The following is a 27,836-nucleotide window of genomic DNA, read 5'->3' as shown; positions in this document are numbered from 1 at the left end:
ATACGGTGAAGGAGCACAAAAGGGAAACAAAAATCATTTCATGGACCTTGGACTGTTGTGTATCAAGCAGGGATGGTACATAGGATGTGTTACGGAGCCTTGCCGCCGGGCCTCCGGGTTGTCGGTAAAATGGCTGTGTATATATGCGAGAGTATCAGACGGGCTTTGTCGACTGCAGCCGGCCCGTGAGGTTGTAGGCATGGTGCTGTGATAAATTGTAATGATACAATAAAGGTCTTTGAAATAAAAAGAACTTGGCTCCAGATCCTGTTCTTGATTGATCACACCAGCAAGTTCCCTCGCATCCATTGGTCACCGCTTCCCTGATGCCTATCACGATCTGGTTGATGTGTAGAGGAGGAGATCCTACGCCAGTGATTCCCAAACTGGGGTCCTGGGACCCCTGGGGGTCCCCGAAGCCTCCTAAGGGGGATCCGTGACTACTTTGAAAATCAAATAATATTAACAGATTAATAAAGTGTAGATATATAATTTGCTAAATTTACAATTGAACATTTTAAAACATCTGTAAATGTGAAGGAGTTTGAAATGGGAGGCTAAAAATTAAAATAGTATCCTCAGATTAATTTGTGGGAGCAGTGCAAGTGTATCAAACTGAATATAGTATGGAGATGAGTGGCCTTAATTGAATTTAGAAAAACTCCAACCATTCTATTAAAACTACATTTTGATGTCTTTTTTTATCGATATGGTTTCTAATTAAATAAAATGTGTAATTTGTGTATTTGTTTGATGAATGCTTTTTACTGTATTTTTGTGCATTGTTTAGTGGTTCAAATCATGAACATTGCTTAGGCCACGGTCCCCGACTTCCGGTAATGACTCATGGTAGGTCCCCGCCTTCGAATAATGATTCAGTTGGGTCCCCGGATTCCAGTAATAATTAAGTGGGGATCCCCAGAAGTAAAAAGTTTGGGAACCACTGTCCTACGCTGAAGAAGGTTATATAAATCTCCATAGTCCATGGCTCGTTGTTCAGGTTAGACCTGTGGCTTGGCTCCCCTGAGCGGGGACAGTAGAACATCTCCCTTGCACCTTCTCAAACCATGCCCCTGTGCACCTCTTACTCAAGCTACCCGATTCTCAGCACTTTGCGTTCATCCCCAAGGCTCTCCAAGACACGCTTTAAAAACTGTAATCACCTTAACATGCTAGAGAAGATGATCAGCACACTGGACACAGATTACGCCCTCACTCAGGACAAACACACCCTATGCGACATGAAATCAAAGTGCAATGAATTTACGTAACTTGCTGATAGGGAAAACCAACATGAAGGGTGAGCGACCTTGCTGGACATTGCACTGCATCCCCAGGTGCATCGTACAACGTAACAGTTGCATGCTGAGACTATGAATACCCTGTATGAGGTGGACCACATAATATCAGAATTCCATGCATACTATGCCCAACTGTATACTCCTCTGGAGTCCCACTCCGAAGTGCTCACTGACCTCCTGGATAGGGGTACCCTGTGCCGGCTTGATGGGGGGGCTGATGTCTATACCTTGATGCCCCACTGACGAAGAGATCACAACGGTCATATCAGAGTTAACCACATGTAATGCACCCTATGGGCGACTGGCTTCCAAGTGAATTTGACAAAGCCTATGCTGATCTATTAGCACCATGACTTGTGTGAGTCTATGAAGAAGCTTGTGATAATGGGGCCCTTCCCCAGATCCTTGCGCCTGACCATTATGATTACGTTTTTAAAACCCAGCAAGCCTTTTGACCTTTGCTAGTCATACCCGTCCCTCTCCATCAATGGTGATTCAAAAGCACTTGCCATGTGGCCTATCACTATACCAACACAACTGTTCAATAAAAAGAGAATTAAAAAAAAAAACATAAAAAGCACTTGCCAAAGTTCTGGCCAACAGATGGTTACTACTCCTACCTGAAATGGTGTGCCCACATCAAGCAGACATTTTTCCCAGCAGATCGAAGTCACACAATCTTAGCTGCATCTTTGCTCTGATGCACCAATTGGACCCTAATCTTCAAGCTGCTGCCGTCTTTCTGTATGCTCCAATTGCTTTTTGACTACTTATGCAGGGTCCTGGCTTGGTTGGGAATCCCACCTAGTTTCCTTGGTTGAATCAGGTTTACATAATCCCTCGTACAGAATACGCCTGAATTGAATCCTTTCTGCTCACTCTTCCCTCCCCTCCCCTCCCCCTATTTATTTACCCTTCACTCGAGCTGCTTGCTGCAGTCACATGGCAGTGCCATGTGCTTATAGCCGCCGTCACCCTGGCAGTCATCCAGACCCTGTCATATGTGAAATCGCAACAGTTTGGCGTTTGTCTGGCATCTCAATTAATTGGAACAAATCCCCCAATTTTTTTACTGACCTCTGACACCCATCCATTGGAATTTCCCCTCCCATGGTGCAACTCTACGTGTATGGCTCAATCCAGACAGATAAACTGTTATCTCTGAGAACTATGGTACTGGCATGTCTAGAATAGGGGACAGAGTGAAGCGGTGACGGATACTGCCTCAGTCGGGCATAATTTCTGTCATGAAAATGGTACTTTTGTCCCAGTTACTCTACCTGTACATTAATTTTCCTATACCCCTGAAACAACATTTTTCCAACCACTGAACTCTGCATGATTGACCTGGCTTGGGCAAGAGGCCTAAGGCTTAAATGGGCTATGCAGACGTTGCCATACAACCATGGGGAGGAGCAGGAGAGGGGGGTCTTGCGGCTCCAGATTTTGAGCTCTATCTTTGTGCGCAAGCCCAATTTCACAATTTGCATTCTATTGGCTCCATCCACCCCCTTCATTGCCCACGTTGCTGTGAAGAGGGATATACTAGCACATCTGACACAGGTGACTGTGCTGAGTACCCACTCACCTCGCAGCCACACGGAAAGCAATTCTACAGCTTGTATACAGCTAGCCAGGACAAAATTTGTAGATGCTCTGCATGCTTTATATCATATGCTCCTATGCAATCGCTCATGCATCATCTGATAAACTCACTCACCACGGACCTGTTCCCTGAGGCAGATTCATTCCGTGTTCTCACAATAAAGGGCAAATATATTTGCACAGGCCTATACTAACGACTATAATACAAACTCAGAGCGGTATGTTGGGCAGCCTTTCCCTACTTTCAACAGGAACCTAAATCATGTGCAGCACTGTCACTGCTTCTCACTTGAACCTCAAACACATGCTCCATGATATTCTGGAGTGGAGACTTGGGGTGCTGGGATGGAGATCTGTTACATTTGTCTACTGTCCTACATATATACGCTTGCTGCGCTGTAATATTTGGCCATCTATTGAGGACACACAGACTCTTGAGTTGCTGTGAGATCACTGGTGGCAGGGGGTTTATTTGGCTTGGTATTTGTGTTTCATCCGGTATGTCTTTTGAAAACTCAAAATAAAATAATAATACTCCCACATTTGTACTTAAAGCCCTACCCGCAAATCAATGATACTCTCACTCTGTCACCTCTGCCCAGCACCCTGGTGGGAAGGAACACTGCCAAATACTTCTCTTCATGTCATGAACATGATGGGTCCCTATTTGAACCAATGCATAGGGTAAACCTGGAATATATTTCGCGAAACGTTGCCTTTCCTGTAGCTAGAACACCCGTCAAGAGGTGTGAGTTTCAAGCTGTGTTTGAAGGAACCACATCGGGTCTCTTTGGACAAGGTTTATATATGGATGTTACTGCTTTAACTTTCCATCTCATGGAAAAACAGCTACCATTCCTCCCATGCAAGATGTGCGTATTCAGGATATTTGTAAGGCTGCGACCTGAAGGTCTTTTCACACTTGCATATTACTGTATATACTGATTCCAGAATAGATACTCTAGTTGGTCAGGAATTTGCTTGCTGCTCTCTAATTGTTTATGGATATCCGCAGATTCAATTGAATAGAACATAGTTTACCTCTTATTCCTAGTCATGTTTATTCTCTCTTAACCCATAAGCGACCCTCCCACCTCCCCATTTTCCAAGGACGTTTAAAAGATAAGTTTAGCAAGTATTCACTTTATCTCCTTCGAAATAAACTGCCTGGCATACCCTACTCTGCATATCAGGAAGGTTTCTTGGCTCTGGAGCTCTGAATGTTGCAGTGTTTTAATTTGGCACTGTGGATGCCCATTTTATTAGAGGCTACATTTTACCTAGCACTGGGATACAAAAAAGGTAGTATTTTCAGCCAAATGTATTGTTAATAAAGTTGGCTAAGTGCAATTACTTATTAAACACCAAAAAAGTAGTAGCAAATGAGGCCTCCTATATGCATGTTTCACTTAAATATTTTAAGTGGTACTATCGGGAAATCACACCTGCACGGACATATTAAATTGTATCCCATAACAAACTAGGATTACAGGTAATTAAAGTTTCCTTCCAGCAGTGTGGACATGACTGTGCAACTTGTTTTAGTTTATCCATTCTTAGCTGGTTGTCTAATCAAATGCAGTTAATACAAGGGAACCGAACTGACCCTGCAAGCCATAAAGCTGCTCCTACACTTTGAGCTCGCATTATCAACCTACTGGTGTGATGACTTGTCTACTTGCTAGTCTGAACATTTAACTGCGTCAAGGAAACTGAATTGATGCCTTCTGACTGATTAAAATTGTACCTCCAGATAAATGTGTTCTACCGAAGAGGAGCAGTGACAGCCTTTCTGCAATCCTGTCATGGTGAAATCGACAAAGATTCTTGTTTCAATGGCACATCTCTTATTTATTAACCTCTTCCCAACTACTGAATCATGAAAACTTTCCAAACCCTGGACCATAAAGTAAGGAGCTCCTCGTAAGCTATCTGCTGTTTAAAGACGCTATTAAGCTTGATCTTGCTAACCTAAATTGCTCTGCTTAAGAGAATGTATTTTTCCAGTCTGCCGGCACAGTGCAGAGAGCTGCGAGGAACCATACCCCTCCTTTATAAAGCCCACAATCAACCCTGCGGTCCTCACACTGTTGCTCCTCTTGCTATTTCTTATGTCCACAGAAAGCACTATCCACTTCAGATTTGCTATTTTTAGGCCTAAATTCTGAGTCTGATCTGATAATAGAGAATTCCTAAGATAGTGTAGCAATAGTGTTGGGGCCATGAGATTATGTGCCCTATTCATAAGGGGAGACTTTTTCTTAGGATGAGAACCCTCACTTGCTTCATCGTAGGTTTCCCTCCTCACACCAGGGCCGCAAGAGATCGCAGCATAAAGACATTTGATCTCTTAGACAATTGTAATCCCTTTGCAACCTCGTTCCCCCTTTTTCACTCTGCCCCTCATCCCTTCTTTGGTCCTTTTTTAATTTTTTTAAACAGCTAACTGCTGTGTAACTACATGTGCCATGATGGACTGGCATCCTCCCCAGGGTTGTTGCAACATCATGGCATTTGTCCATTGGAAAACCGCAAAATAAACAAGCATTGACAAAACCAATATGTCCTGCTATGTTAAAGCTATTGGCTTTGCCACTGTCTTTTAACCATGTTGCAAAAACACAAAAATGAACAGAATGCAGAACAAATTAATAATTCACCATCAGTCAATAGAGCTGGGTTAAATCCATTGTTCTTTTGCTCACCATACCACCCCAGTTTAGACCCGGCCATATGCAAATCAGTCTTGACCCTGCTCCTCATGGGAACAGTCCAACCCGAACCGCCAAGCTTGAACCTCCCTGGACCAGAGACAAGCACCCCTATGACACCAGTGGAGATCGAGGAAGCCATAGGAGGCATGCAATCTGGCAAGGCCCCAGGCCCTAGGGGACTCCTGATCGGTTTATTCAAATGTACGGCAAGCAAAGTCTCAAACCACCTTCCAGACATTGGGAGGTATTATTGGGCTGTCCAGTTGGTTGTCATCCACGACGGATTTTCGCAAACCAGAGGGAGCCCTTTGTGAGGATATAGAGCCCTCTTGGGGGTGGGGGGGTTGGATATGTGACAGCTCTCTGAGAGAAAGAGTAGACTGCGGTGGCTGACCTATATTAGAGTAGTACTTTAGGTGTCGGACAAGGCACTCAGGCAGGTGGGATGGTACACGAGCTTAATGGAGTGTCCACCCCAATGGGATTCTTGGAGACTCCCTGAGGTACGAGGACTGTCGGATTTTCAGTGTTTGGACCTAATGGGAATCGGTGCCATCTGGGATGTGTGAGCAGGGACGAATATGAAGAGATTCCAAGTGTTAAGGTAGGAATATACGATGCCAGATAGTGAGGTTTTCTGCTATTTGCGACTTCACCATGCCCAGTCAAGAGACGTCCCATTCAGCACTCTGATACCGTAGGCCAATCCGCTAGAGTACTTACAGAACCTCTATGACGTGGGGTAGAAGTACTGATTTATAGGAAACTCATAAAGAATCTGCCAGATGCATTGGAGGCTTTGAGGGGGCTGTGGGAAGAGCACCTAGGCGAGTTCACAGACCACAAATACGAGGAGGCATGGTCTGTGCCTTGAAGTGGCAATGAAGACTGGCTTCTGGCTTGTAAAATTGAACGTACTACATGGAATCTATACTAGAGTTCTGCTGGCTAGGATTGGTAAAACTGACCACGATAACTGCCTTTGTCCTGTGGGCAGAGTGGGACCCACATTGTGGGACTTCTCTGCCCATAGGCTGTACTGGCAGAATGTGGTGTGGACTTTGGTTCAGGGTGTGAGGCCTCTGGAGGGGAAGTTCTGTGTCTTAGGAGTGTGGGGTGATCAGGAGGATACCAGGTACCACAGAGGCTTCTCTGTAATTTAAGGCTGGTAGTGCTCCGGCGTAACATTGCACAATTGTGGTGTTATTCAATGCTGTTTCACTTGGAACTTTGGACATGGACTGGTGCATGAAAGCTGAGCAATTTGTATATGTCTAAACTGCAACAGACGCGACCCAGGCTACGCACCAAACACCTACCAGAGTAGCAGAGCGGCGGATCCTCGGCGGGGCACCCACGCTGTTTGTCTCCTCCGCTGCCCTGACGACATCGAGGGCCGCGGTGGGGGGAGACTACAGCTCCCGTGAGCCCACACTGCCACGCCCCAACCCAGGTGATTGCGCGCCCGGAGGCGCTTTAAAATCTGCGGCTCCCTCGGTGGAGCGGGGGAATTCTAAACTGCAACAGACGCGACCCAGGCTACGCACCAAACACCTACCAGAGTAGCAGAGCGGCGGATCCTCGGCGGGGCACCCACGCTGTTTGTCTCCTCCGCTGCCCTGACGACATCGAGGGCCGCGGTGGGGGGAGACTACAGCTCCCGTGAGCCCACACTGCCACGCCCCAACCCAGGTGATTGCGCGCCCGGAGGCGCTTTAAAATCTGCGGCTCCCTCGGTGGAGCGGGGGAATTCTAAACTGCAACAGACGCGACCCAGGCTACGCACCAAACACCTACCAGAGTAGCAGAGCGGCGGATCCTCGGCGGGGCACCCACGCTGTTTGTCTCCTCCGCTGCCCTGACGACATCGAGGGCCGCGGTGGGGGGAGACTACAGCTCCCGTGAGCCCACACTGCCACGCCCCAACCCAGGTGATTGCGCGCTCGGAGGCGCTTTAAAATCTGCGGCTCCCTCCGCGACGCGGGACGCGCGCGGGCGTCGCCGGGCTGAGCCCGGGCAGAGGGCGGGCCGTCTGTGGCCGTCCGGGGTCGCTGGAGGTCGGGCCGGGCAACTCCTCTTGGCCTACTTCAAGTTGGTGTCCAATTGGAAGTCATCGCTAAGTCGTGAGTAAAGTATACGCTGTGCCTGGAATTTAACTATCTATTGTTGCTTAGTACACTCAAAATATTTATCGGAAAATGGGGAAAAAAGCCCCACCTGTGCTTAAACCTAGTCGCAAGCAACTATCATCTCCATCAACTGTTATTGCTCCCACCCAGTTGCCTAGTTTGACCGCAATTGATAAAATGCTGCAGAGGACGATCGGCGTTGTGGCTTCTGCCATTCAAAGCACCGAAAGACGCATCTCGCTCCCACCAAGCACGCAATTACCTTTGCTGCAGGACAATACATTGGATTCCCTGGTGGCCACATCGGACATAACTTCCTATGCGGGGCTACCAGGCACCAACTCAAATGCGAACTGTATAATCCTGGACAGTGTATCCCCTAATCATCGCATAATGGATAATAGACTATCACAAACACCGTCCATGTCACGATTAAGTGTTAATAGAATCACTGATACTTCCCTAATTAATGAGCAGGAAGGGATAGAACTATGCTTAGACACGGACGTATCAACCACAGATAAAGAAAAAAGTGATAGTACACCAGCACGAACTAGGGGTCAAAAAGCAAGGAAACAAAAAGCAAAGCGGAAACAGAAACACTTAGAGTCACTAGCAGATAAACGTAGAGAGAATGGTGGACGCCCTCAATTGAGTAGGCCTTTTTCTCCTGTAGCACCAAACCATACCCAAAGTGAGGTGCACTCGGGCAAAAATAACGAACAAAGCTCATTAAATAATGCAATGCCGGGTAATGAAGATTTTTGGGGGAGACTGGAGACCTTAATAACTACTCTATTAGGACCTTTTAGTCAACAAATCCTCAATATTGACAAGAGGTTGAAGGCATTAGATGACCATGTGTTGAAATTAGGCACAGGGTGTAACTCTATAATCTCATCACACCATGTTGCATCTAACACTAATATACAAAAACCGCAACACACTATGGCCAATAAGAAAAGCGTAGTGGAGAACAATGCCTCTCCCTCTACATCTAAATTGAGTAGAAATAAAGGCCAACCAAATACAGAATCCTTAGCCAGACAGGCACTAGACACCAAAACAGCTACAATAGTTAGTTTGGGAGGAAGGGAGAAACCTACTGACACAAATAACAGGCCAGTAACGAGGCAAGTGCAGGATGCTAACCAAGATCACCTAGCAGATAAGCCCGATATAATTGAAGTGATTAATAAGAGAAAGATTCCGGCCCGCATTAGTTTGCCCCCAGATTGCGGACCATATGTTTTGATTTTAGCCAATGTCCCAAAATTGGAGGAAACCAAAGAGGAAAATTACACAAGCCTAAGAAATAGAACTCTCCACTGGCTTTCTGCAAACTGTAATTTCCCAATGGAAGGAGTAGGAGAAATCATTCATACACAGAGAGTAGGGTGGGTGGGCCCATTGAGGAAAAATTTTGAAGGAGATTGCACCCATTGTGGAGATCTAAAATTTATAATGATGCAATCTACACTCTCAAAAGCCCCACTGCCCTCACCCTGGGAATTTAACACTACTCTGCTTCCCCTCGGGTACTTTTATAGACACTTAATTGACCTTCATTCTAATCCTGGGATTAACTTTTTAACTGATCAACTGGGCATGAATCGTAACATTGTTAATGGCTATGAACACCCTTACCAAGAGTTTAATACTAATTTTAGGAACGGTCGTCCATTAGGCCATCGGATTATACCCCCACCATATCAATTCCCATATTTACCTCTCCCCACCCCCTCCTATCCCAATCCAAGGGAGAGACCTTATGTAAGGCCTAAACAAAACTTTAACATGCCCCAGAACGAGCCAAGGTATATATACAATATACCAACGCATAATCGTTTTGAACATGCTCTCTCCAATTTGGAATGTCAAGATTGACTGGGGAAAAGAAATAGGGGGAGCGAGGATACACAAATTATTGTTAAGGAAAATCCCTCAGATGTACAATGCAATGAGACTGTGACAATGGTACCACGCACTGTTTTGACTATGTCCCCAGTTACACTTGAGATCATAACTATTCCATCAATTCAACCTAAGCAGTCTAGTGGCTATAATACCTCTTGTGCCCTAAAACGCCCCAAATTGTCCATCCTTAGTTGGAACGTTGCTGGGTTGGAATCAAGATTGCTCGACCCTCAATGGATCAAGCTATTGGATAACAAAGATATTGTTATGTTCCAGGAGACATGGGCTGTCAGCAACCTATTCATTGAGGGTTACCATTGTTTTAGTATAACCTCAAAGAAGCCCATTTTTGGCCGTGCAGTAGGAGGATTATTTATGGGTGTTAGTACATTGGTGGGAGGCACCATTAAGGACTTATCAGAAGGAAATCCGAACATTCAGGTCCTTGACCTGAAGCTTAAACTTAAACCCAGGATTTTTATAATCAATTTTTATAATAATGATTTTTACTCCACACCCAACACAAACTATATAGCCCTCTCTAAGACTCTAAGGAAATTAGAAACAAACTTGGAATCAGAGGGGGGGATAGGGATCTTAATTGGCGGAGATTTTAATGCTAAATTACCAAAGAAGTCTTGGACCGAGGACACCAACAATATCACGGACCAAGCTGAAAAAAGGGGGCTCGAGATAGTAAAATTATTGAATGAACACACCCTTGAGAATGCCATGGAAGTATCTCTAACATCTGACATGGACTATGTCCCCACGTTTAGGGGGCGCGATTGTTGCTCTACTATTGATTTTATCTTTATGTCCCCCGATCTGTTGGACCGTGTATTGGAATCCAAGGTGATAAAAACATCTTTTGGTGATCATAACCCCCTCACAGTTTCTTTGCACTTAGGCTCCCGCCCTGTATATTTGAAATCCATCGGTGCAAGAGACATTACGCCATCAGGTGACGGTCTGCGGCTGAAATGGAGGGGGATTGATAGCGGAGCTATTTTAGAAAATGTGCAGAATGATCATGTTGAATTAATTAATTCTTGTCTATTTTTAAATGGAGATAATAATAGAATAATCTCTGACTTTGGCAAATTGTGTTTAGTGATCAAAAAATTGTTGTTAGTCCCACTACCAAAAATAGCGAAAGAACCGAGATGGTTTGACTCGACTTGTTCTAAGGCAAACAGGGACTTACGTAAAGCATTGTCTTCTAACCCAAGGTGCATATTGGAGGTACAGATGGCCAGGAAAAACTACAAGCTAAAAATTACTGAAAGGAAGGCTGCGCTGCTGGCAGAACAGTGGGAAGCATTGGTCGCGAGTGCAAATTTGAAGAGCAGCGGCCCCTTCTGGTCAGCCGTTAGGAAGACGCGAGATATGGGGAAACAACTGTCCCCAATTAGCTGCAACATTACTAGTAGTAGTTGGGAGGCCCATTTTGCCAAAATATATGCCACCCCCTCTAAGGAAGTAACTATTCCTTTTTTGAGGGTGACATGCAATCTCAAGATTGACCTCCCCGAGATAGTCACAGCCATTAAAGAAAGCCTTGGCAACAAGGCTCCTGGCCCCGATGGGCTTCCTATAGATATTATTAAGTACAACACGGATTTATGGGCACCAATTCTCCTCAATGTTTTCAACAGTCTACCTATGGTGCCAATGCCTGACACTTGGGCGACCAGCACCATAGTTCCCATTTTTAAGAAGGGAGATAGGTCAGATCCAGCCAACTATCGTCCAATCTCGCTATTGGACAATACCCTAAAAATCCTTGGACGAGTGATCTACAATAGGATAATAGAGTGGACTGAAGACACTGACCTATTGGATCCGTGCCAGTTGGGATTCAGGAGTGGCGTAGGCACGGTGGAGCAGTGCCTAAATTTGAAATTGATTATCGATAAGTACAATGTTGCCCGCTCTAGTCCAATTTACCTTGCATTTATGGACCTTTCATCTGCATTCGACCTAGTTAACAGATCCAAATTATGGCTTATGCTCTCTAACTATGGTCTGGACGCAAGTCTTGTTAATTTTCTGGCCTACCTCCACACGGACCTTAAAGCACAAGTTAGGATCGGGTCTGGTGGCGATGTGTCCGGACCCATAAAAATAGGTAGGGGGGTAAGGCAGGGGTGCGTTTTGGCACCCCTGCTATTTATTATTTATATTAATGGTCTTGCCAAAGCCTTGAGACAAGTGACGAGAGATGTACCAATCATCCAGGGGAATCAACTACCGGTTTTATTATACGCAGATGATGCGGTCATTATGGGCCGCACCCCTAATGCTCTTCGTTTGCTTATTAGAGCATTCGTCCAACATATGGAGGCACTCGATCTGCGTGTGAATTTTAAAAAATCTTTTATCATGTCTAGCGGACCCGGGAAAAGGAAGCTCAATACGATAAATGTAGGTTCGGATAAATTAGAATCCGTAACCTCCTTCCCATACCTAGGATTGGTTTTCGCTGCGAACGGCTCATGGAGTGGGCATTCTGCCCACGCCATGGGCAAGTTCTCGAAAGCCACCAATTCTATATTGAGCCTCCAACGCCCGAAGAAAATAGGTGCCACTAGGGCCATTTTAAAATTTTTTAAATTACAGTGCATTCCTGTGGCAACATATGGGGCTGAGGTCTGGGGCTCAGGGAGAAATTCAGGGATCCAACGGGAGGAAAATCGTTTCTGTAGGAAAATATTGGGTGCTCCCTTTTCAGCCTCTGAATTCATTTGTCACAAAGAACTAAATCTCCCCTATGTATGCGATTTTATTAGAGCCAGACCAGCCCTATTTTGGATTAGGATTTGGACAAATAACTTTGCGACCTTAACCAAAAGTATTATATTGGATTGCCTAAACTGTGACCACCATATGTCCATACCCTGGTTAGCTGAGGTTTCTAAAACATTATGTGCAGTGGATAAAGGCAATCTTTTCTTAGAACCCACAGGAATTGAGATGAATGAGAAGGTCATAGTCAAACAAGCACTTTATGCACTTTTTAACTCAGAAAGACTGGGGAAGGAGCTATCTAAATCTTCTGTTGCTACATACATGGGGTACGACTTGTGTAGACACCCACTACCATCTTACTTAACTCTCCCCATGTCCAATTGGGAACGATCGCTGCTCTTTCGTTTAAGGGCAGGTTCTGTAAAAACTTTGTTGGCCTTCCCTTTTTTACGGTATTATCACACAGCAGAATACAATCCTTGCCCATGTGATGGAATTAGCAAACAGAATGACATCCACTTCTTATTCTTCTGCAAATTTTATCTAAAATATATTAACTGGTTTTTAACTCCCTATTTTAGGAAATTAAGACCTCTTACATTGGGGGAATCATGTTCACTATTATTTTCCCTGGATACAGATGAATTAATTTTTCGCACCAGCACTTTTCTGAGATTAATTGTACACGCACGTAAAACGATGGAAAATCCCTGAAAATTATTTATGTTAGTTGTATATTTGCAAATGAATTACTGTGATTGTGGTGTTTTTATGGATCGTATTATTGTACAAATATGCTGTTTTTCTTTGTTGTACTTTTATGAATTTTATGAAATTCGAATAAAGGTCTTTTGAATTGAATTGAATATATGAAAGGAGGGGTTGCACAACCAAATTCCAAAAGATCTTGGGCACATGGAAGAGTCATTGTGGTAGTTTATATTCATACGGAGAGATCTATTCCTCCCTGGGGTGCACTGTTTACCTTATAAGGCCTTTAAGGTGCAACAATTGGTATCTACTGTACTACATCACTTGCATTATTTTGAAAAGTCAGTGTTCTATCATGACTGATGCTTTGATTTCGCATTGGGTCAGGCTTTGTGATCTACCGGATGAATTAATTGTCTTGTTTATGTTTTGTCAATAAAAATAAATTAATGACCTACATATGCACTACTATAATCCATTTGGAGCTATCATCATCCCTTTTAAACCAATGACCCTTCTTTGTGTTGTTCAAACTACTGATCTATAACTTGGAGGTAACATGTGTTGGCTTCCTTCTATATGGCTGTTCTCTGTTTCAGGAAAAATTAAACTAAGAAAAAACACCAACAAGTAGGGATGTGGAATTCCTATAGCCCAACGTCCAGGACACATTGTTTGGGGTCAAGGGCGCAAAAAGTTTTCATGTGTATTTTGTCCTTGGGATAAGTAGGCTCAACCCCCTGCAGAACAAACCCTATGGCTGCCAGTTTGCAGTACCACATTATGGATCAGGGAAGGGTACTATCTGCAGTTGAGGTAATATTTTTCCCCATATGTTAATGCTGTTCAAACTAGTATTTATGGTTCATTAATTGAAAGCCTTTATTATTAGGGTGAGCGCTCTAAGTAAATATTGTAAGCTCCGACTGCACTACTGACAGTGGTTCAAGTATAAAAATGTGTACACACGTTTTCAAGGTTGAGCCATATGAGGCTATGTTTAGTGCTCCCCGATTTGATGCAAATATTTGCAGATGCTTGAAAGCAAGAATTATTCTTTTGCTTTCAAAATAAAATGCACATAAAACAATGAAAGCAGGGAAAAACACACTTTGCTAAACTACTGTAAAATTTCAGGTACCATTTCTTTGCAGCATCAATTAGTAGCATGTGTTGATGTATGCTAGGATTTCCCAAAAATATTCAAAATGGAAAATCAGTGTACCCAGTTTCAATAAGATTATGGGAAAGAAAAATAAACATTGGCAAAGCCAGTAGGTCTGAAATTGGTAGTCTGTCAGAGGGTGCTCGGCAGTCTTTGATTTCACGTAGAATTTTCTTGCATCAATTTACAATCTTCGACCATAAGGGCAGAATTGAAGTCTTTATCATTTTGAATAAGGAAGGGGGTAGTGGATCAGTGAAGTGATTGGAGGGATTAATCGCAAGAAGAGTGTTTATAGATGTAATTTTCAGTGTAGGGCGTGAAGGTGTCCCCAGAGGCATTGTTTTTTGGAGTTCCCATCGGTGTACTAAATTGGTCATTGGCCTCGGGAGTAAAACGTAGACTCATGGTCGGAAGCTGGTGGAAGGGCATTCTTTGATTGCATGTTGTATTTAATTGTTTTTGTTTTTTCTTGGAAGAAATTGGCAAGCTCCTCGCACCTAGGGGTAGCCGAGTCTCTAAGTTCCATAGCTTTTGGTGTGTTGAGCGATTTTTGTTTGACTATTTCAAATAGTTTTTTGGGATGATTAATGGCTCGGTTCAGCTGGGTTCCAAAGAAGTCCGCCTTAGCCTTTAAGATTTACCTGTTGTATGTATTCCTCCGTGTTCTAAGGTTTAGGTGTTCTATAGAGGGGATCGATCTCCATATCCGTTCAGCTGATCTTAGCTTGCGCCGGTCAGAGTTCAAATTCTCGTTGAACCATGGTTTGGAGATTTTGGTGGTAATGTATTTTGTTGGAGGGGGGCTGTTGAGTCTAGTATTTCAAGAATAGTGGAATTGTAAAAGTTTATGAAGTCAGGAACATCTACCATGCCTATCTGGGGGATCAGGCCGGTGTTGCATCGGTTTGCTAGGTCGATGGGGCTGATATTTTGGATATTCCTTTTCCATTATTTTGTTTTTGTAGGTTGGCATCTTTTCGGAGTCACCTCAATATTGAAAGAGAAGAAGATTCTGTAATGGTCAGACCAATCACAGGTGATAATAGAATCTAATGAGACATAGTTTGTTTTAGCTATGATGAGGTCTGATGTCTCTCCCTTGTTGTGGGTTGGACTGTCACAGAATTGGGTCAGATCGTGATCTGACAGGAAGGATTCAAGACAGCTTACCGCATGATCATTTGTATTATTCCAGTGGAGATTGAAAGCGCCTGGAAAAATCTGCGACACGTGTGATTTGTCATTAGATGTAATGATTTCCATTATCTGTTCAATGAACGGCAGATTATCACTGGGGTGGGGGAGTGGGGTGGTATATTATGTGAAGTTTGCTAATGAGGCAGTTGTTGTTCGTGATGTTGGTGCAAAGATATTCACAGGTGTGGATAAAGAGATGGTGTCTGTTTAACTGAGATTGTTTCTGTAAATGCAGGATAACCCGCCGCCAGGTTTCACGGTTCTGTCTAGGCGGATTATGTCATGACTAGGAGGGACCAGTAGGTCTAGGATAGGAGAAGAGGAGCTATTTAGCCATGTTTTAGTAAGGATAACTATGTCAAGCTCATTTGAGAGGATAAGATCGTAGATGTTGGACGCATGTTTACTAGCTGATCTGCAGTTGAGGAGTACACACTTCGGATTGCTAGTAGAGTGGGTGAGGGCTGTCTGCACTATGTTGATATTTTTGAGGTTTTCACTATTTATAGATCTGTTGTTGTGAGTAGGTTCTCTGTAAGGGTTAGCTTGAATGGTTTGAATACTTCCATGTAGAGGCTTGCTGTTGTCTATAGGACTGGCATAAGATAGGATGAGGTCAGGTATGTCAATGTCAGATAACACGGCAGTTAGTCTCGTGGGACGAGAAGGATTGTTGGGGGAACGAAAAGTATTCTCCAGGTGTGGATTTTTGGTGCTATATCTGCTAGTTTGGTAACTGATTCGGTTCACGGTGGCATTAGTGGCTCTGAAAGTTTAGGAGTTCTTTTGTGATTGATAGATTTTGCATTTCGTCCTTGAGATGGGCAAAGCCTAGGAATATCTTGTTGAAGCATGCGATCCAATCAGTTAGGATAGCTAGTTATCTGTTGAGGTGTGCGATCTATTGGGGGGAGTCCGCATGTTCGGTCTAGGTGAGTGGCGGTAGCATTATTAGATGCACTGGGTTTGCCTGTGGCTAAGTGGATCATTGTCCATTCTGGGCCTGGGCGCCCTAGGGTGGTTGGGTTCGTTGTGACGGACGGATAGCAGACATTGAGGGTATGGTGAGATTTAGGTACAGTTCATGGTCATGGGATATTGTGGTAGAGTTGGAATACCGTCAGGGTAATCAGGATGGTTAATGATGGAAAGTGGGTTTTTCTTGTTCAATGCTTTCTTGAATAGGGAAGATCTTTTCTATAATAGCGAGATTGACACTTTATGGCACTTTGTACCTATCTAATCCTTTTTATCGAGCAGATACCGCAATTAGATTGCTGAAGCCTTTTCAGCCCATGGCTTAGAGTCCCAGGCGAGGGGTCCATATTCTCTCACTCTCCTGGGCCTCGCAGCACTGCACCTCTGCTGCTCCCCGGCCCTCGTGACCCTGGAGTATTTTGAAAAGGCGATGCGCTGGTATGTAGTCCGAGTCACTATTTCCAATCTCCTCCCCTCCACCCCAAATAGAGGCTATCATGAGTGTACGGGCATGAGTGTACTGCTCCGGTATGCATAATTATGATTTATTAGCCTACAAAGCATTTTATGTGTCTCTGCTTGAAAACCTACACATTTGTAAAGAAAAGAGCCTGCAAATTAACACTACGTGGGTGCGAACAAAAAGGAAAGTATGGATGGGACTCCTTGTGATAAAAACGATGGTCCCAAGACACTAAATTGTGCCATACATACATGCTGTGGTCTAAGTGGGCGGGATTGGCAGGAGCGTGCCCCTTCTTTTGTAATTTAATAGAATCCATTCCCCTAATTTTTTGTAATAAAAATGCGGCCCATGACAGCAGAAACAGCCAAGGCCTATAGATGAGGCTCGGCCATTCGGGACTACTGGGTAGGACATAGAAGGAAAAGGACTTTGTCTATTTCTTCTTGCCCAGAGACGACAAAGGCAGTGTCCACTTCTGCTTTGCTGCTGTCAGCTGCCCCCTCTCAATTTCTGTCTCTTATTCCCTCTCTTTCTGTCTCCCTCCACTTCACTTGCTGAAAACCTTGATTTCAAGAAACTACTCTTACCTTGTCATTTCTCTTCTTTCCTTCATCCGTTCCCCTTTGAAATGGATCCAAAAAAGAAAAACTTTTCCTGGAAATGTCCTCTTTTTCTGACATTTTTCTATTCCAAAGTTCAACCTCGGGACGGAGGGTTTAAAAGGTTAAAAAGAACTAAATAAAACAAGACAGTGGTCGCAATGTGACCAGATTGGTTTTATTCACACTCCAACACATTAGCGCCACTTTACAGAGTTTGCCAGTCAAGCGCTACTTTAGTTTTCTTGTCTTTCTTTGAACAACATTGTTTTTCCCGGATGGGAAAGTGCACCATTCCTGGAGGAATCACAATATGGAGTGGGAAAACGTTTAATGTGATCCTTATAAGCTGTTTTCCTTATTTTAGTTCATAAAATGTGTACCGCGTGTTCAGGGGTTTGGTATTTTTAAACCATACTGCTTACGTTTAGTAAGGAAATAAGCAATGGACATTGCAACAGGTCCTTTCCAGTCCCTGTAGTCATGTCCTTAACTTTTCAGACAAAACACTCATTTATTTCTGAATAATGAGTGATAAAGTGTTGAAGTAACAATGTTGTTCCTGCTTACATTTCACATGCCTTACTTAATCTTGCATTCCCTAGGAGTGTTTGGTTTTTCCAGGATGTTATTACTTTTTTTTTCCAGGCAGCATATTACTCTTGTCTAGTGCATAATTTGAATTGAGTCACATCCAGGTGTTTATAGCGGGCACAATTTGGTTGTAGCTGAAGGCAGTACATTTTTCTCTCAGTGGGACAGTATAGTGTCGGGGGGGGGGGGGGGGGGTGAGATTTGGCACCATGGCCAGAGCTTCCGAATTTGGGGCTGGGGAACCAGGTTTAGCCTTCATGACTAATCCATCAGACCACTCTCCTGAAGAAGTGCATTCCCATGCTAGCCCTTAGAAGCCCTGGTGTCTTAGCACCAGCAGGTAGACCTCTAGCGATGGCAAGCTTAGGTTAACCTTGAAGACCTGTCCACCACAATCCATACTAAAGAAAGTTCATCTCCAGTCTTGCACACATCAGCACACCCTAGAGCAACAGTGACTGTCACTGAGGTTACAGGACCCTCAAAGCCGGTCCACCTCACCCATTGGTACCTCCATTGGCCTTGTTTCACCAGTAGTAGTGCAACTCACCAGGAACCATCAATCTAGGATTTGCATGCAACCCAAACTAAGTTTGTAAACTTCACGGTCTCTCTGCTTCATGAACAAGCACTTTTTATGTGCTGCCTGCTTTGGGGGCCACTGGAATTATGCAGCAATGGAGGACAAAATAATGTTGCTGTGTTTACTAAATTATGCAGCAGAAAATGGCTGCAGCGTAATGCGGTACGTTTTCTGATACTTTATCATTTGGACATGTTAACTTATACTAACAATCTCTGCAAAGATTTTGCCTCATTAGTACCAGTGTAACATACAAATGCAGCAGTGAGAAAGGTGACCAGTCAACTTTTGCAAAGGGCCCTCCACTTCACAGCAACACAAGTCACATTTTTTAGTAACTTTTGGCAGATCCATGATCATGTGGAAAACATTTGCAAACTAGGATATTTTGCCATTTATGTTCCAACAGCTCTGAGAAAGGGAAGAAGTGCTGATGACAAACTGCATGGCTCTGAGACAAACGGCTTGCAATTCCACTTTTAAGCATATTTGGGATGTTCTGTGATTAGAAACTTACCCCACTTAGTGAATGTATTTTAATGTCAATAACTCATATTAAACCTTAAACATGTGTATCCGTTGGTTGAATTAAATAAATAAGCTGTAAGTTAGTGACATGCCAAACAAATACTAAAGATTTTGATGTTTTGGTCTTTCTGGCCACACCTTTGACTCCGACCACAGACCCAATCTTCAGGTTATTCCCGCCATCTGATTCTCCGCCCACAGTTCCCCTACTTTTTTCCCTCACTTCGACCACTGCATACACGTCATATTTATTTCTGAGGAGACTGCAAGGTAAAACTTTAAGCAAAACGATGTGTGTGCATAATACCTTTTTTTCCTGCATCAAAGTACTTTTCCTTGTGAAGCTTATTTTTAATGCATTAAATCAACATTTTTTTAGTAAACTGGTGTCGGCCTTTTCTTTAAAGTGTAACCTGAGTAACAGATGTCATGATCTTATTATTACTCTGGTGTTGTGTAATAGTTCACTGCACAAATCATATTTTATAGTCCTTTTTTTTCAATTATTTTTTTCAGGTCGTTTTGCAGTGCGTGATATGAGGCAGACTGTTGCTGTAGGTGTCATAAAGGCAGTTGAAAAGAAGGCTGCAGGAGCTGGCAAGGTCACAAAATCAGCCCAGAAGGCCTCCAAAGGCAAATGAATATTCAGGACATCATCACCAACCATCCGACTTTCAACCCATAGTGGAAAAATGGTCTCTGAACTGTTTGTCACAATTGGCTATTTAAGTTCAGTAGTAAAAGACTGGTTAATGATTAGAATGCATCGTAAAAGCTTCAGAAGGAAAGGAAGGTGGACCAATTTTGTGGCAGCTTAGATTTCCAGAATTGGCAAACTAATTAATGGGAACAATGACTGAAATATGTTGCATAATTTGAGGCCATTTAAAATAGTTATGCAGAACCTGTAATGGTTGGTGCTGATGTTCTATTGAATCAACCAGGAACCATGTGGTATTCATTGATGTAGTTTTTATCTATCTTTAAATCCAACTTGTTTAAAATTTCCGTTTTCTCTTCTTTACAGTGGCATTTAAATGCTAATTGTATTTAAAGTGATTTATTAGGTTACTTGTGCCATTTACATTCAGCATAGAGTTACATATTCAGGTGTAACTTGTTCACTAATCTGCTTTAGAATTCATGCTGTTTTTTAAATTGAAATTAAAATGAATACCACTGTGAATGCATTCTAGTTAAAGTACTTGCATGCTTGGATGTTTTGTTGGTTAATAATTTGTGAGGTAGTTGCTGGTAACTTAAATGTGGGAGACAAAGTAGAATTTGCACACTTACCACAGGCTCAAATCTGCTATTCAGACTGATGCCAATTATCAGCTTTCTGCAGAACGTAGCTGCAAGAGATGATTGAGTCCCCGAAGTGCTTTAGTTCTCCAGTATTGGATCTTTCAAATATTCACATGCTTGAATCATTCGCTGTCATCGAAGTGGGAGCCCCACGGTACAATAATAAAGCAGTAAGTATCACTATCCTAGGCTTTTATAAAAAAAAAAAAAAGGCCAAACTTGAACTATAACCAATCCGGTGACCGCACCCTCTAGAACACTCCCAACAGAGACGGAGGCCCTCAGATTTTCTACCGCACGTCGTATAAAGGGAGTCTTCCTGAGCTCTGCTCAGTTTCTTCAGCTATTACTTCATTTTGGATCATCTAAGATTATATTTCATGTTTCAATTCTCTGACCCTGGCATCAATATCTCAGAGTAGCAGAAATGGAAAGGACTCCATTAAAAAAAATTCCCCAGTGTGGGTCGAAATTCCCACACATTGACCATCACATGGTCTGTAACCTGTGTCTCTCGCCCGAGCATGATGAGAACAATTGCCAGGCCTGAGCCTCTTTTTGATCTAAGAAGACCATCCGTGATCGCCGGGCCCGACGACACATCATGGCGCAGCGAGCAGCTCCGGCACCAGTGGACATCTTCGATGAAGGCCTCGATGTCCCGGAGGAGGATTCCGATGACTTGGAAATCGTGTCCGAAGCAAACGACTCAGACGACCACATCACTCCTGATCAACGAATGAGTACAACTGCCCCTACCCCAACTCCAACCGAAAAAAAGAAGGAATCGCAATGGACCGCACTCCGCTAGCCCCTCCTCCGGGTCGCCCCTGGGGAATCTGGTACATGGAGTTCTTGAGTGGTTCACCCCAGTGGGTGCAAGTAAGTACTTGTTAGACTGATGATCTCTAGACCCGATACATGTATCGGGTCTAGAGATCATCAGTTCAACAAGTACTTACTTGCACCCACTGGGGTGAACCACTCAAGAACTCCATCAGAGATCATCAGTTCAACAAGTACTTACTTGCACCCACTGGGGTGAACCACTCAAGAAATTCATGTCCCAGCTTCCCTTGGGGCGACCCGGAGGAGGAGCTAGCGGAGTGCGGTCCATTGCGGTGGTTTATAAAAATGGCTCCCTCGAGCTTTGAGCTGACGAGCTCCTGGACGACGCACCTGCGTGCCTGTGCAGGCACTGAGGCCCTTGACGGTTGCTTGGCGGCCCTCTCTTCCACCCCTAACTATTTTCTCTACTGAGGAGGGAAGTTATCCCGAAACCCGAGCCATGTCTCGGGCGATATTTTAAAACCCGGGACATGTATCGGGTCTAGAGATCATCAGTTCAACAAGTACTTACTTGCACCCACTGGGGTGAACCACTCAAGAACTTCATGTACCAGCTTCCCTTGGGGCGACCCGGAGGAGGAGCTAGCGGAGTGCGGTCCATTGCAGTTGTTCGAAAAAAAGAAGGCCCTGGTCAAGACTTCGCCTGCTGGCCCCAGTCGCGACCGAATACAAGCTTCAGAAGCCCTTCCCCCCCGGGCCCGGCTACAAAGATAATGTACAAGCCTTCCAGTAGCTCCGTACCGAGCAAACCGCACCTCAGTGTCCCGCAGGCGCCTTCGGCACCGAAGACGGGAGAGCAACCTACTCCCAAAAAGAAGTCTGCACTGACCACCTCGACGCCGAAAGAAAAACCATTGGATCCGAAACCAAAGCCTTCGGAACTGAAAGATTTCCGTCTCCATAGCCAAGCCAAAGGAGCAGAAATCCAAACCCCGCTCTGACCTGAAGAAGTCGGCCCCGAAAGCGGTTACCGAGGAGGGAAACTCCATATAGACCCCAAAACAGGAGATGTAGCTGCTGTTCCACACAAGAAGAGGAAGCTGGACACGCCAGACACTCCTGCAGTGCCTCTGAAGAAAAAAGACTGTGCTACTTCACCTATTAGACCCTCTTCCCCTGTTCTTCCTCCTGAGTCTGTCTTTCCTCCACAGCCTCCCAAACTTCTACCACATTCACCACAACCACAAGATGATGATGTTTTAGGGGGTGGGGGAGGCAACAATGACTAATTCACTGACTCTGATGACGACACGGATGTACCATAGGACGATTGGGACTATTATGATGACCCAATAGATCCCCCAGACCTCTCTGATCCCCGCCATATCCAACAAAGCCATCTCCCCCAGATGACAATATTGGCTTTGGTCAGTTTGTAAATAAAGCTGCTGTCTACCATGGTGTTCAGATGCATTCAGACCCTGCAGACAAGGAATTTCCCCTAGACACCTTCGAACAGTCATAGACTGTCCAAATCCTGCCAATGCTAAAAGGGGTCATTAAACATGCCCCCGACATATTCAAAAACCCGGTGAGAGCTAGAATTCTCCTAGGATTGACAAAAAGTATAAACCCGCCCCCGATGATCCCACCTACATCAAGGGGCAGCTGCCCTTAGACTCACTAGTGGCAACTAACGCTAGGAAACATGGCAACTCTCAAACCTCCGGTGACGCACCACCTCCTAATAAGGAATCTAAGTTATTAGATGCCTCTGGCAAAAGAGTTGCTGCCCAAGCAGCTAATCACTGGTGCATAGCCAACACCCAAGCATTACTTGGTAGGTACGATAGGGCTAACTATGACCAACTACAAACCCTATTACAACATTTACCTGGTCAATACAAAACCCAGGCAAATGATTTAGTTCAAGAGGGCAAATTAATAACCAACGCATCAATCAAGTGTGCCCTTGATGCAGCTGACACAGCCTCTAGGTCCATTAACACTAGTGTGCTACTCAGACGACATGCCTGGTTATGCATCTCAGGCTTTAAACAGGAGGTACAAACAACTATCCTCAACCAGCCGTTCAATTAGGAACAACCTTTTGGACCGGCTGTAGACACCACTCTAGAGAAGATAAAAAAGGACACGGAGACTGCTAAATCCTTGGGAGCATTACAGGCTCCATCCAAACGCGGTTCCTTTAGTCGCTCCTTCTATAGAGGAGCATCCAAAAACATTGGAACAGAGACTGCCTCCTCTTCCTACAAAAACACCACGCAAACATCCCCCAACAGAGGATATTTTAGAGGCGGATACAGGGGAAATAACAACAAAGGTAGAGGCTGAGGTAACAACAACATCCACGCCTCCCCCACTAATAAACCGTGACTTCCCTCCAGACCATTCCACTCTGGTCGTGGGGAGACTCACAATTCCTACCTGTCTGGGATTCTATCACGACAGACAAGTGGGTAAGACCAATTATCCAGTATGATTACTGCCTGGAACTTAAAGCAACCCCACCCACCCATACCACTCAAGCAGCGTCCAATGTCCACGGAACACCTCACGCTCTTGAAACAAGAGGTTCTCTCACTGCTTCAAAAGCACGCAGTAGAACTAGTTCCCTTTCAGCATCAAGGAACAGGGGTTTACCCGCTGTATTTCCTAATCCCCAAAAAGGCCAATACTCTACCTCAGACCCCTCAAATACAGTCAGATCATTTTCATATGATCACTCTCCAACACGTCCTCCCACTACTTCAACAAGGCGACTTCCTTGCCACACTAGATCTCAAGGACGCCTACTTCCACATTCCCATACACCCTGCTCACAGGAAGTATCTAAGGTTCATAGTGGACGGACAACAATATCCGTTCAAAATCCTTCCATTCGGGGTGACCACCGCACCCAGAGTGTTCACAAAGTGCCTTGTAGTGGTAGCAGCAAACTTGAGAAGACAACCAATCCATGTCTTTCCATATCTTGACAACTGGCTAATAAAAGCCAAGTCATTCAACCAGTGTGTTCATCACACTCATCAAACTATCCAGTTGATACACGACTTGGGATTCACAGTAAACTACCCCAAGTCAAATCTTCAGCCCTCCTTCATACATCAGTATCTAGGGGCCACATTAGACACCTCCAGAGCTCTGACACATCCCAATCCAGCCAGGATAGCCAGTATGCAAACACTAATCACCAGATTTCAACCACAGCATTCCATCCCAGCAAGGGTATTCATGCAACTCATAGGAATGATGGCCTCTTGCATTTTTATTGTACCTCATGCAAGACTTAAGATGTGCCCCTTACAGGAATGCCTAGCACGTCAGTGGAACCAGGCTCGAGGACAACTTACAGATCTGGTATTGGTGGACAGCCGCACACATCGCTCTCTGCAGTGGTGGAACAAACAAAACCTTTCCAAAGGGCGGCCAATCCTCGAGCCGGTTCCACAGATAGTGCTAACAGCAGACGCATCATTCACCGGTTGGGGAGCCCATCTCCTAAACCACACAATTCAAGGCAAATGGACCACTCAATAGAAAGTGCTCCACATCAATCACCTAGAATTACTGGCAATATTTCTAGCATTAAAATCATTCCAAGTACATCTGTAGCACAAGACTGTCCTAGTCCGGACAGACAACATGGCAGCCTTGTATTACATACAGAAACAAGGAGGCACACATTCTTTGCAGCTGTTCCAGCTCGCACAAAACATTTGGAGATGGGCCATTCCACAAAACATATACCTTCTGGCAGAACATCTTTCAGGAGTTCACAATCGGATTGCGGATCTGCTAAATCGACAGACACCCCAGATACACGAATGGGAACTTCATCCCCAAGTTCTTCAACCATTTTTCCAAATGTGGGGTCAACCAGACATAGACCTGTTTGCCACACACGCAAATGCAAAATGCCCAACCTTCGCCGCCAGGTTTCCACACCCGTTGTCCAAAGGCAAATCGATATGGATTAACTGGTCAGGCAGATTTGCGTATGCTTTTCAGCCACTCCCACTGATTCCCCTAGTAGTACGCAAGCTCAGACAACAGTCTCTCAAGATGATCCTGGTGGCTCCCACATGGGCACGGCAACCGTGGTACACAACACAACTGGAACTCTCAGTCTCAGTAGTTCCACACCAAAAACTACGCCTCTCCCCAACATTGCTAACGCAGAACCATGGAGAGATAAAGCACCCCAATCCAGGTCAACTGAATCTGGCTCCTGAAGTCCTAGAGTTCGGTTATCTTAACCTTCCGCCGGACTATATGAGCATCATTAAAGAAGCCAGACACCATACTAACAGAGCTTGCTATGCAGCAAAATGGAAAACATTTGTCATCTACTGCAATAACAATAACACTGGATGCTTCAATCCAGGACATCATCTGCTATTTGCTACACTTACAAAGATGTAATCTAGCATATTCATCCATAAGATTAAATCTAGCGGCACTTGCCGCTTATTTACAAAACAGACAACACTTGTCACTATTCAGAATAACTGCAATTAAAGCCTTTAGGGAGGGCCTTAAAAGAATAATTCCTCCCAGACTGCCACCCTCTCCAGTGTGGAATTTAAACATTGTATTGTTACCAGGCTCATGGGTCCCCCATTTGAACCTCTACATAAATGTGAACTTTAGTGCCTCACATGGAAAGTAGCTTTCCTTGTCGCAATTACCTCTCTCAGAAGGGTAAGTGAGGTCCAGGCTTTAACCATACAAGAACCATTCTTACACATACATCGTAACAAAGTGGTTCTCAGAACAAATCCAAAATTCCTTCCCAAAGTCATCTCTGCTTTTCATCTTAACCAATCAGTTGAGTTACCAGTGTTTTTCCAAAACCCAGACTCTGTGGCAGAGAGAGCTCTTCACACACTAGACGTCAAAAGAGCCCTACTTTATTACATTGACAGGACTAAGCCCTTTCAAAAGACAAAACAACTGTTTGTAGCCTTCTCCCCCACCTCATAAAGGTAACCCCATCTCCAAAGCTGGGATAGCGAGGTGGATAGTAAAAATGCTTTCAAATATGCTACCAAAAGGCTAAATGCACATTGACAATTCCCTCTAGAGCACATTCAACACGCAAACTAGGGCATTCTTAGGGAACATTCCCTTAGATGACATCTGTAAAGCAGCAACATGGTCTACACCACACACCTTCACCAAACACTATTGTGTTGACGTGCAGGCTACGCAAAAGCTTCTGTAGGCCATGCTGTTCTTAAGACACTTATCTGAAAGAGACACATTAGTGATAGATTCCTTACCTTAGAATATCCCCAGGCGTCAGATTGGATCCGGAAAGTTTTTCGTCAGCAGTACCCCTGCCCGTCGGTAGGCATCGTCGTGCGGCTCCGCGTAAGTCGCTGGCGTCGTAGCCGCTGAGATGACTTCGTCAGAGCTACTTCGACACACCCACGCCACGCGCGCTGACGTCAGTTCTTTTTCCACGCCAGCAAGCGCAGATCCGAGAGAGAGTGGTACTCCTAGTCATATTTTTGTCTTGTTTTCTCTTGTTTGTCAAGTACTCGACTTCTGGTGCAGTAGGGATGCCCGGGTCTCAGTCCTGTAGGGCCTGCCGTCAGAACATGTCTGCAGAGGATCCGCATGTCGTGTCTCTCTTCTGCTTTGGGCATGTCCGTCACCCCGAGACATGCCCCAGTTGTCGGACCATGGCGCCGAAGACTTGCGGGAGCGTTCCCGGCAGTTCTTTGAGGCCCGGCAATATCTCCGTGCCACTCAAGGTCCCGTGCCAGTGGGCGGTCGAGGGGCCGGTCGCGGAGCCTACACCGTCGTTCGTTGGCAACGTGGTCAGGTAGGTCGAAGACGCAGCGTCGCTCTTCGCCTACCCTTCACCGGTCGCGGGATGTGGAGGAGGGGGCGGGTGGTCACTCCCCTGCGGCTCCGGTGGAGCCTCCATTGTTGCCTGCGGCCTACTCGCCTTCCCCGGGCCGTACGCGACTCCGGAAGGAATACAAGTGTTCTTATCAGCCATGGGCCGTTTATTTGCCCCTTCTGGCCCCGTGGAACCATTTGGTGGTTCTGCCCCCGTGCCGCCGCCTTTGGCCCGGCAACGCCGGCACGATACCCTGGGGCGCTGTTGTCTCTGGCCTCAGCCCCGCCGTTGGCCCATGGCCTCAGACCCGCCGATGGCCTCGGCCCTGCCGGCTGGCTCCGGCCTCGGCGCTGCCGGCTGGCTCCGGCCTCGGCGCTGCCGGCTGGCTCCGGCCTCTGCGCTGCTGGCTGGCTCCGGCCTCTGCGCTGCTGGCTGGCTCCGGCCTCTGCGCTGCTGGCTGGCTCCGGCCTCTGCGCTGCTGGCTGGCTCCGGCCTCTGCGCTGCCGGCTGGCTCCGGCCTCTGCGCTGCCGGCTGGCTCCGGCCTCTGCGCTGCCGGCTGGCTCCGGCCTCTGCGCTGCCGTTGGCTCCGGCCTCGGCACCACCACTGGTTCCGGCCTCTGCG

General features: G+C 45.3%; 1 protein-coding gene across 2 annotated transcripts in view; it reads left to right on the top strand.

Annotated features, from left to right (window-relative positions):
- Positions 1–20,427, top strand: part of EEF1A1 (eukaryotic translation elongation factor 1 alpha 1) — a 101,430-nt gene extending 81,003 nt beyond the window's left edge. For both annotated transcript variants that reach the window (XM_085610948.1, XM_085610947.1), the window contains exon 8: positions 19,758–20,427. In XM_085610948.1, the coding sequence (XP_085467074.1) occupies positions 19,758–19,882 (125 nt within the window). In that variant the 3' untranslated portion in view covers positions 19,883–20,427. The remainder of the gene's footprint in view (positions 1–19,757) is intronic.
- Positions 20,428–27,836: the final 7,409 nt, after the last annotated feature.

The sequence above is a fragment of the Triturus cristatus genome, chromosome 6 (assembly GCF_964204655.1).
Source record: "Triturus cristatus chromosome 6, aTriCri1.1, whole genome shotgun sequence".
Classification (NCBI taxonomy): Eukaryota; Metazoa; Chordata; class Amphibia; order Caudata; family Salamandridae; genus Triturus; species Triturus cristatus.
The sequence above is the reverse complement of the archived record's forward strand: the minus strand, read 5'-3'. Positions and strand labels throughout refer to the sequence as shown.